Raw genomic sequence first — 11,122 nt, forward strand, 5'->3', positions numbered from 1 at the left:
ACTTAGAGCTCTGTAAGAGTTGGCAGCATTCAGCTGCAAAACTTACTGCCCAGAGCAGCTCTGCGTGAGTGGAGCTGCTCAGTCTCTGCTGTGCAAAAAAAATACGTTGGTTACAATGCTTTCTTGCTACTTTTTTCTAGCTTAATCAATGGTTAATACATCATGAGGCCTGTGCTGCTTCAAATGCCAGTTTAGAAAGCAGAGTAAGGATTTGAGAGAAGCAGTCATTTGGTCTCCACGTCGCTGTTTGCTGGCTGCTGTCTCCACCTGAATGCAGGAGTAGACTACTATGGTGTGCTTCAGAGCTCTGAGCTCCACAGGCCACCCTGGTTCAGGGAATGTTTGTTAGAGAGGTCCTTTGGTGTCTTCCTGGAAGAAGACCAGGAATGCCCTGGGCATGTCCAGGGTTTGCCCATGGCTGCCCTTGTCCCCACTGACAGGTTATTGATGCTGTCCCTTTTCTCCTATGTCCTAAAAAAGCTTTATATGAAGAACTGGGTATTTTATTAACTTCTCAATACTCCAAATCTGATCTAGGAGCTCCTCCAGCCTTTGTTCATGAACCTATTCAGCTATAAGAGATATTCAGTGAGCCTGTAGACTGCAGCTTGTGCATGGAGTGGTAGGGGTGAGGCCCATGCAAGCCTTCTTCATGACAGTCACTCAGACAACATGAGCACAAGACAATTTTTGGAAGATTTTGCCTCTGTGTGGATCATCTGATCTTTGAGCCACTCTCTGTGAATGGGAAACTGCATCCTCAAAGGGCAGCCCAAGCTGCTGGACCACGACAGAGGTCTTTTCTTGATTTATCAATCCCTTTGTAATCTCTGAATTTGGTAGCAAAAAGGAGGTTGAAAACAGTCCAAACCAGGGCTGCAGCCCAACCTTTGTATCTCTGACTGACAGGAGTGCTTAAACAAAAAGGTGAGAATGGGGCTTCCCAACTCTCACTTTCTCAATTGGAGGGGAAGGTGAGACATTAAATTAGTTATAAAAGTACCAATCAGCAAACTAAATTTGTGACACTTTTTACTAGTTTTGCTTAAGCAGAATAAAATATTTCTGCAACTATGCTACCTGCCAGAAGATTCCTTCCAAATGGCAAATCTACACATGCAACTATTGACTCAGACCTCAGTCTCAAAATGAAAGACTTCTGTGCACAAAAAAGTTTTTACCAAACTGATATGGGCTGCTCTATTTCAGTAAACAACACTTTGTAGCACAGTTTGTGTGCTGAACTGAAGGTGGGGTGTGTGGGCACTGGGATGCAGAGACCTCTGGTGTATATTTAAAAAGTTAAGGTGCGCCAAAGAAGTCAGATTTTGTGCAATTTACACAGATCTACACAGATGCAGAGACAGGTCCCAGTTGATCGCATCTCCATGCTGCAGAGGTTGAATACTCTGCATCCAAATTCTTCCAGAGACCACAGCATGAGGAGAGTTTAATGTTTAATCCCAAATTTTCTTATTGAGCATATTTGACATTCCACTGGATTTTAAATTAGCAGAGGGACACAGCAGTGTACTGAAATTGCACCACAAGCATAATAAAGCATTTGCAATATACAATTGAATCACAGTAGAAATGTGATTCTCATTGTGGTCTCTATCTGCTCAATGTCAATGCTTGGCCTCAGTCCCTGTGAAGAAATATATTGATTGAAACCATCTCAAGCCTGTTGCACCCTTCAAACTTTTCCATTTTGTCCAGTTTTTGTAGTTTATGTTGGATTGAGCCACATATACATGCCCAGCCTCCCTACCCCATATTTTACTCTGATTTGCTCAGAAAGATGTCAGTCTGAGACAACCTGATGAATCACTGGTGTAGTTGTCTTCTCAAAAACCATGGTAACCCTTCACTCTCCCTGGTGTTGAGATACATGCAGTTTTTCTTTACAGTACATTACTTTTCTTTACAGAACCTTATTCCTCCAGCTCATTGTCTTTTTGCCCTTCTCCCATGGGTGTGAGCTGGTCTGTCAAAAGTACCCAGGGTTTTAGTAGGAGGGAAGGATTTATTTCTTTCCTCCAGGCAGTCCAGATGAGATCTACTGTGCATTCAGCATGGCAGATCACAGGAGCACACAACAGCACAAAACAGGGATCTGTAAAACCTGTCTCAGTCATAAATGGCAGACTACAATTCCATTCTTCCTTTGGGAATGATAGAGAATGTTTTTAAGAGGGAATGAAGCACCAGCTATCAGTGAGTGGAAAAGAAGGAATATTAAAACCTGCCCAGTACAAAATTCAAAACTATTAGTCTGAAAACTTGAATACATTTCCAGAATTTTATTCATATATATTCTTAAATTATAATATGCAACTATTTTTTTTGCCTTATGCTGATCTAAACTCAAATCTTGAAGTTCTAGTAGCATATAATTAATGATATTTTTAAAGGCACTGTTAAATTAATAACTGCATATTTTAAATACCCACCCTGACGTTATGAATACAGACACAATACCCCAGAAGAGCCCTATCTTATTATTGTACAGTTTAGATATATACTAAAAAACATCTCATTCATTACCTAGGGGATGCCAAACCAGAGTATAAGCAAGGGATCTGAAAATTTATGAATGGAAAACAAAGATGAGACCAAAAAAACCCATGGGAACGCACAGATAGTGTTCATGGTACACTAGAGACTTATACTTAGCCTCTATTTTGCAGAATTATATGTCTTGATTCCATCTTGGTGTGAATCTGATTAGACTAGATATGCTAAATGAACAAAATTTGTACTACTATTGATTGAGGACTGCCATTAGTAAGTATGGGTTGGAAAGCAGAAAGGGAGGGATACTGAAATTTGGTGTTCTGTTGCCAGCGTGGCTCTACTAAATGAAGAAAAGACAGTCAGAATTAGCAAAAAGCAGAGATGATTTGCATGTTTCTTAATATACCCCTTTTCTGAAGTGATAGAGATTAGATAGGGAGAAGACAATTTTTAACTAAGTCATGTTTGTTGTCTTTGTCTCAAAATCCTACACAACTAGCCAACTGAAAAACACCCCCAAAAGCCATAGATTTGATATTGACCATAGAAACAATATTTGAAATGTCAGGATAATGGGCTTCTCTTTTATGCTTTTATCATGGCCTTAGAGAGCAAAACACTTTCTTAGTTTTATGATAGAATATAATTGTAATTCCATCATTATTAAACAGACTGAGGGAAGCTGCTTCTTCCCAGTTTGATTTCACAATAGAGAATCTACTTATTATATGTTCCAATATGGTACAGTTTAAAAAAGTACTCAGAAATTATGTTTACTTTTCATACATAAAATGACAAAAGAAAATAAATAATAAACTTTTTCTTTTCCTGGGAAAAAAAAAAAGCAAATATTCTCTAGGTGTTGGTCTAGCAGTTATTCCAGCTCAGGATGTTCTTATAATGTGACATTTTGAACATCCTAAGTCAAATATTGTTCCTTGCTTTCATAAATAATAATTCAGAATCTCATCTGTTTAAAGCATAGATTTAGATCCCTTAAAAACTAACAAACAAACAAACAAACAAACCCAAAAACCCCAAAGACAATAAAACCTGGTAAAGGTCCAAATGTATGGTCTCCTGTCAACAGTAGGATTTTTTTTTACTAATTAGGGAGCAGAAATTTAGGTCTACAGTTGTTGTAAAGAACCTTTGGTAAAAAAAATTTAAAAATTACCCACTGCAGTGACTGGAAAGGTGACAAATTAGCAGAAGTCATAAAGTAATAAAAGTTTAGCATTAAAGAAAAGGATACTATTCCACTTTCTGATTAATATGTGCTTAAAAATACAAAGCTGCTTATGTAAAAATCGAATATTTGAGAAATGGGATATAGAAATGAAAATAAAGAAACAATATACTAGATATCGTTGAAAATTTCCTAAAGCTGGTAAGACATCTGAAATAATTAACAATTCTGTAGAAAAGTTTGAACACAAACTGTAACTCTTTGACCACAAAAAGACAAAAGTATCAATGAACAGTAGCATGAAAATAATCATAATTTAAAGTAATTCAAACCAAGCTCAGCCAGTGCAAGAAAATAAAATACACACACTTACGAAAATGGTTTATAGAAATCTAAGGAGAGAGAAAAAAAAAGCTTTCCAATTCTACGAACATGTACATCTTTGGAATTTTTTGGGGGAGGGAGAGGAAGTGTAGTCTTTTTGTTTATATTGTAAACTTTACAGCTGTCCAACAGCAAACGATGTGTCATCAGCTGTCACGGAGACTGGAAAACGTGGCGGGAACCCCGCCCCTGCGCTCTGCAGTCCCCAACCAGGTCGGACCGACGGCAATATAGAGTGCGCTGGGGCCACTTTTTCTCGCACATTGCTTTGGGCAGAGCAAGGGATACCATGTCTGGCAGAGGCAAGGGCGGGAAGGGGCTCGGCAAGGGCGGCGCCAAGCGCCACCGCAAGGTGCTGCGCGACAACATCCAGGGCATCACCAAGCCCGCCATCCGCCGCCTGGCTCGGCGCGGCGGCGTCAAGCGCATCTCGGGGCTCATCTACGAGGAGACGCGCGGCGTGCTGAAGGTGTTCCTGGAGAACGTGATCCGCGACGCCGTCACCTACACCGAGCACGCCAAGAGGAAGACGGTGACTGCCATGGACGTGGTCTACGCTCTCAAGCGCCAGGGACGCACTCTCTACGGCTTCGGCGGCTAAATCCTTTCGCTCCCGGATCAGCTCGAGAAACGAACCCAAAGGCTCTTCTAAGAGCCACCCACTTACACTGAAAAGGAGCTGTGTTGCTTTTAAACTGGTAAAATGAAAGAAAAATGATTTTACACTGTTTTTTATAACAGTCATAGTTTGCATTGATTATTACTTAAAAGGAAGTTTTGCGTTAATCACGTAATAAGTACTGCATAAAACATTATAGCTGACAATCTTACATCAAGGGGGGAAAGGGACATAGTCTTTTGTAAATAAAGGCTTAGGACCTTTGTTTTGCACTTGTTCTCTATAAAAGCAAAACGAGTAGTGAAGCACTCTAAACTTAACCCGGTCATCCGAGCTGACCTGTTTTACGGGCATGTCACTGTTTTTTTAAATTAAATAAACAGTGGTAGAGGTAGATATGTTTATACTTTGGTTCTGTTAATGTCTGTTGTGGTCCTTTGTGGGAGGTATCAGGGCTGGGGGCTACTTAAACCTCTTATAAAACTGAATACCGGAACGATCCCGTTTTTCATCAGAAAATGGCGCGTAGCAAATCGTCCATTATTCTTTGTGCATTCGGTGCGTTAAAGCTTAGGAAAGCTGCTTCTTTTAATTACGCATTTAAAGGAGTATAATTTTCAATTATTTCCTTTTGAACACTTTAGCTAAAGGTTTCAATTTTCGTGGTAGGCTGTAAAGAGTCGTTTTAAGAAATAGTCCATAAGCGGCGGGGTGGGGGAGGGGCGGGGGGAGGCCGCGCGCGAGGGGACGGTTGATGAGGGCGCGCGCGCGCTTTCCAGGCGGGCTTTTCGAATTAAAAATTATCCAATAAAAGCGGCGGATCCCTGGCAGCCAATCAGGGTGGCGAATGCTCTATAAAGGCCGCCCGCGGGAGCTGAGCAGTTCAGTTTCGCTCTGGGGTCTCAGCTGCGAGTGCTGCCTGTGAGCGATGGCGCGCACAAAGCAGACGGCGCGTAAGTCGACGGGCGGGAAGGCGCCCCGCAAGCAGCTGGCCACCAAGGCGGCCCGCAAGAGCGCGCCGGCCACGGGCGGCGTGAAGAAGCCGCACCGCTACCGGCCCGGCACGGTGGCGCTGCGCGAGATCCGGCGCTACCAGAAGTCGACGGAGCTGCTGATCCGCAAGCTGCCCTTCCAGCGCCTGGTGCGCGAGATCGCGCAGGACTTCAAGACCGACCTGCGCTTCCAGAGCTCGGCCGTCATGGCGCTGCAGGAGGCCAGCGAGGCCTACCTGGTGGGGCTCTTCGAGGACACCAACCTGTGTGCCATCCACGCCAAGCGCGTCACCATCATGCCCAAGGACATCCAGCTCGCCCGCCGCATCCGCGGAGAGCGTGCCTAGTTTGTGGCCACAGGGTTCTGTATAGATAATCCTAAACATTATCCCCGCACCCTAAAAGGCTCTTTTAAGAGCCACCACATTACACAAGAGAGTTGAAACACGGCTTTTCTTGTACTTTCTTGCAAGCTAGGAGTTCTGAATTCTTGCTGGCTGTTGGAATTCAACAATTTAGTAACCCTTCCTAAGTAGTCACCTTAAGCTATTATGCTGTTTTGAACAGTATTTAGTGGTGTTTTAGTGAGGTGCCTGGAAATGCCTATTTAACTATACAGAATAAGTAAATGTACAAAGAGAGTGAGTGTAGAAATAAAGCAAATGAGAAAAAACAAACTAGTACAGACAGTTTATACCCATTTATCTCTGCACTCCTCCCACCCCTGACATACTGCTTTCTGTAAAACACTTTGCAAAAATTTTTGCTGAGTAGAGCAGCCTTTTACTTTCAAGCATTATGGAAGGCATAACCTGAGTTAGTATTGGAAGACAAACTTCGAGTTTCAAACAGCTTTTTATTAACGATTATGCTCATATTGGTTCTTCAATTATGGTGTACCAAAGATATTTTAGCTGGATGTGTCAGCCCTGCTCCTATCACATGAATAAAACAGTGCTAAGAATGTAAGCTTGATGAAAGGAACAAAAAAAATTATAAATGGAAAAAATTATTCTGTTACTTATATTGTGGGGGTTTTTTCTGTTGTGACTTTCAGAAAAGGCTGGAGAAAAGGACTAAGGAGAGTTTGGAAGAATTTTGTTGATTCATTAAAGTTTTGTATTCAGGAAATTACACTTGGCCTCTAGGTCAGTTTTGGTTATTTAAGGCTTCTAGACTATGGCTGCTTTATTATTTTAGAGAGGTCAAGTTTTCTATTTTCCAATAATTCACAAATAAACCATCCAGATTCCTATGGATTTTGCTGCTTTGCTGTCCCAACATCTTTTCATTTTCCCTTGATAATGGACTCTGGCCTATCCAATACACTTCCGTAACTGTAACTAGCCAAACTGATCTGAAATTAAACTTCACATACTTGAGTATGACGTCTGGGGGAGCCTGTAAGAAGTTTCATATGCTGTGTTTCTGAAACACCAAACGGGAGGTAAACATGGTATATGTAAGTAATATTTATAAATAGTGATGTAGGCATCAAAATATACACACACACACACACATACATGTACATATTCTATACCTGTATACATACTTTCATGTGCTCTTTTTTTTCCCTCAAAAGTTTTAGCTCTTCTCAGATCCTTCCACCCCTATCTCTTTCCCAAACCCCTCTGCCTCAGCAGCACCTGGCTTTGATTTTTGCAGTTCCAACAACACGATATTATATTTTAAATTATAGGAACTACTTCCCAGTTGGACTCGATGACCATTGTGAGTCTCATACAGCTGAAACTGTTCCGTTCCATTCATCCCTTTTTACATCACCGCTTGCAGTGTTAGGCAACAATTTTAGGCATTTGAAAGCAGCAGTGCTCATCTTGGAATAGCACAGAGAATGTACCTATAGGTGTAATTTAAAAGGAATTATATTATTATAATTTTAAAATTAACTACATGTCAGCCTACACTCTAAGACTTCAGTAGGCTCCATGATGATGCGATTTGTTGTTTCACACTGGAAATGTGTTATTAGCTGAAATAACTTACCTTTGTAACCAGGCCCTACTGCGAGGTTAGTGAATGTTAAAATGGCTAAAACCTCAGATTTGTCGCAATTAGACTCGGGTCACTGGTGTCTGCTTGTAGTGCACGTGCAGGTTCTGCATCTTCACTGATTCCAGACTGTGGAATCTGCTCCCAAAAGCAAATGCAAAAATTATTCATCATGACTGATAATTAGTTAATATCTTGTCTGTGCTATCAGTCTTATATTAGTGCTATCAATTGCTAAAAAGGACTTGGAAGGATCTTACAGTATTAAAAAGGTGGTACTTGTTAGAAATAAGAGTTTATTTATTTATTTATTTTGCATAGGTAGCATTAAATATACTCTAAGACAACTGAAGCAGAAGAAACAAGACTGAGGTTATACTTTTCTTTCTGCTTTTGGCTGACTTTTAAGAGAATGTGGAAATTTTATGGCTAATTGAAAGGTTTCTTTTCAATCTCCAGGCCATAAGTTAAAATTCTCTCACATAATGCTGCCTATTCAAACAAGGAGAAATCTTTGTCATGCTATAGTACACAACTTTAATTCCCAAACCTGCAAATATTTCATTTCTTATCAGTTAGGTTTTTTTTATTTCCATTCACTTCAAACTCAGAAAAGGTTTTAATTTACATGCAAAGAAATAGAGGTGAAATGTATCTTGAAACAGAGGTGAAATATACAATAAAAAAAAGTTCAATACAGACTGCATAGGCATTCCATTCAGCCCTTAGTAACACTGCAGCTCTGCTTTCATTGCAGCTTTGTTCCAAAATAAGGTCATGTAGATCAACAAATTCATTCAGGGGGATTTATGTGGGAGGAACAAAAAAAAGAAGCCAAAAAAAAAAAAGGAAACTGAACCCCTGAACAAACCTTAATCTTGTCTGATTGTTAGACTCATTCAGTCTTTACACTTTCTCTTCTCATCCACCCGAGTGCCATCTCTGACAGATTGTGTGTATAGTGCAGCATCTTTAAGCAGGCAAATAATGCCCAGAAGCCTCTAATGACAACAGGTGACCACTCTGGCTTCTAATAGCAGCCTTCGGTGCTCCACAGCACTCAGGGTTGTTGCACCACATGTACCAGATGTAAATTTTTGCAGATGGGGAGAGGACGGGAAGATGTTTCCCAAAATAAGAGGAGAAACATCAACTACTTATGAATCTGAGGCCTAATTTTTACATCCTAATTTAATTCTCAGGCTCATGTTAGACCGATCTTGTCTCAGTAACAATTTGAGCAAAGGTGGGTTCTTATAAATTTGAAAGCTGTGTGCAAATACATCTACCTGTCCAGATACTCATGAAGAATCCTAAAGAACTGGCTGCAGAAACCTGACAACTCAGCATGTCAGATATTGTGACCACTACCCGGAGAAGTGAAAGTTCAAAGACAAATATATATCCATTACTGCAAGAACACATAAATTTCTGCTCCAAGATTTTAATAAAACTCTTGTAAAAAATATCCCCCTCCCAAAGAAATTCTTAGAAAATACATAACGTTTTCCCCACTGTTTTTTATTATTCTGTGGCAACAAATCCGGGCAAACACAGTAAGTTATTCCTGTCTACAGTACTTTTCAAACAGTTTCTTGGCCTTTTCAGGTGCTTTTCTGTGATGCAAGAAAGAACTCTCAGGTGCCTTGTGTCATCAGTGTGGTAGTCTCTCATTTTGAGACCAGCTTCAAAACTGATTTCTTGAGATGGATATTCTTGCTCCGGGCATTAACAATAGTTGGAACAAGGCGGAAGCCCCCTTTAAAATAATCTGTTTTAGCCGGGTTTGACAGTAACACCGTTCCAATGAGCCACAGGAAGTTTCTGCTCGTGCTTTAACCCAGCCAGATGCATTTTTGTTGAGCACAGGTTCCCCCGGACACAGGCATGACTGTATCCCCACCCAAACCCCCTCCACCCCCTTCCACGTCCCTTCTCTCTCAAAGTTGTGTAAAGTCCAGCATTGTCACGGGGATGTAGACCCCTCCTGCCTCAGGCTCTCTGCTCAACCCCTCTTTAAGTAATATATCGATCTCCCATTTCACCCCTTAGATTTGCCTCCTTCCCCCACTCACTGTTCATAAAGCATCTATATTCCTCTCCATTATCTGTTAAGTACCGCGGGTGAATTGCAAAGAGGGAAATAGTCTTACAGGGTTTGTTAAGCACAATTCTTTATATGTAGGAAGCAGTAATACGACAGGAGAGATACAGAGCAGTTGGGACCTCAGGACAAAAACCTTCAGCCTGAAAATAAATTTTAAAACCATGACAACTTTAAAGCAGCAATACAGCTCTTTTCATTGTGCATGTGGTGGCTCTTAAAAGAGCCTTTGGGTCTGTGTGGGCTGCCTCCGTGCCTTGCCAGGGAAGGGCTGCGGCAGGAGACTTAGGCACGCTCTCCGCGGATGCGGCGGGCGAGCTGGATGTCCTTGGGCATGATGGTGACGCGCTTGGCGTGGATGGCACACAGGTTGGTGTCCTCGAAGAGCCCCACCAGGTAGGCCTCGCTGGCCTCCTGCAGCGCCATGACGGCCGAGCTCTGGAAGCGCAGGTCGGTCTTGAAGTCCTGCGCGATCTCGCGCACCAGGCGCTGGAAGGGCAGCTTGCGGATCAGCAGCTCCGTCGACTTCTGGTAGCGCCGGATCTCGCGCAGCGCCACCGTGCCGGGCCGGTAGCGGTGCGGCTTCTTCACGCCGCCCGTGGCCGGCGCGCTCTTGCGGGCCGCCTTGGTGGCCAGCTGCTTGCGGGGCGCCTTCCCGCCCGTCGACTTACGCGCCGTCTGCTTCGTGCGCGCCATCGCTCACTGCTGTCCAACCTCCCGAGCAACAAGAGATGCTGACGGGAAAAGAGGCTTCAACTCCCCTATTTATAGAACCACCTCGTCTGTGATTGGACCACGAGGAGCGAGCTCTCATTGGCTGCCGTGTCAATCCCAGCCCGCTCCCTGAAGCTCCGCACCCCTCGGGCGCTGCCCCGGCCCCGCTCGGGGCGGCACTGCCCGCCGCCTGGGGAGCGGTGGGTATTTCAGACACTACGCTCGATCCCCTCTGCTCCGCCTGCTGTGCCTCTCTGCTAGTCTCCTGGGGTGATAACAAAAAAAGGAAAAACTTACTTCAGTGCCAAAGAGAGCTCGTTTTAATGTTAACAGGTATGTTATCCCGAAAGTCACAAAGGAAAAACCGGCCGGTACCTCGAAACACAGGCAGGTATACTCCGGCCTGTATCGTAATACTCAAATATTCTAATAATGCAAGTTCGTAGCTGTAAGCAGTTGCAATAAGTATGTAACAAGCTGTAACAATAGATAATATTTTAATGTTTTCCACCTATATTTTTCCTACTTTTTCACTCATTTTATTTTTACTAGGAAATTCTGAATGAGAGACCTTATACATCATCAGGTAA

At 42.6% G+C, this 11,122-nt stretch overlaps 3 protein-coding genes across 3 annotated transcripts; 2 read left to right on the top strand and 1 right to left on the bottom strand.

The window, feature by feature from the left end:
* The first annotated feature begins 4,350 nt into the window (after positions 1-4,350).
* Positions 4,351-4,824, top strand: LOC126644487 (histone H4). The gene has a single exon (XM_050323872.1). It carries the CDS (start codon positions 4,380-4,382, stop codon positions 4,689-4,691), a length of 312 nt encoding a protein of 103 aa, XP_050179829.1. The 5' UTR covers positions 4,351-4,379; the 3' UTR covers positions 4,692-4,824.
* A 776-nt stretch (positions 4,825-5,600) lies between these two features.
* Positions 5,601-6,221, top strand: LOC126644479 (histone H3). Its single transcript, XM_050323862.1, has one exon. The coding sequence runs from the start codon at positions 5,638-5,640 to the stop codon at positions 6,046-6,048; it is 411 nt and encodes a 136-aa protein (XP_050179819.1). The 5' UTR covers positions 5,601-5,637; the 3' UTR covers positions 6,049-6,221.
* Positions 6,222-10,103: 3,882 nt separating this feature from the next.
* On the bottom strand, positions 10,104-10,514 carry LOC126644477 (histone H3). Its single transcript, XM_050323860.1, has one exon. The coding sequence runs from the start codon at positions 10,512-10,514 to the stop codon at positions 10,104-10,106; it is 411 nt and encodes a 136-aa protein (XP_050179817.1).
* Positions 10,515-11,122: the final 608 nt, after the last annotated feature.

Source organism: Myiozetetes cayanensis, unplaced genomic scaffold, assembly GCF_022539395.1.
Source record: "Myiozetetes cayanensis isolate MyiCay16 unplaced genomic scaffold, myiCay2020 scf3, whole genome shotgun sequence".
Taxonomy (NCBI): Eukaryota; Metazoa; Chordata; class Aves; order Passeriformes; family Tyrannidae; genus Myiozetetes; species Myiozetetes cayanensis.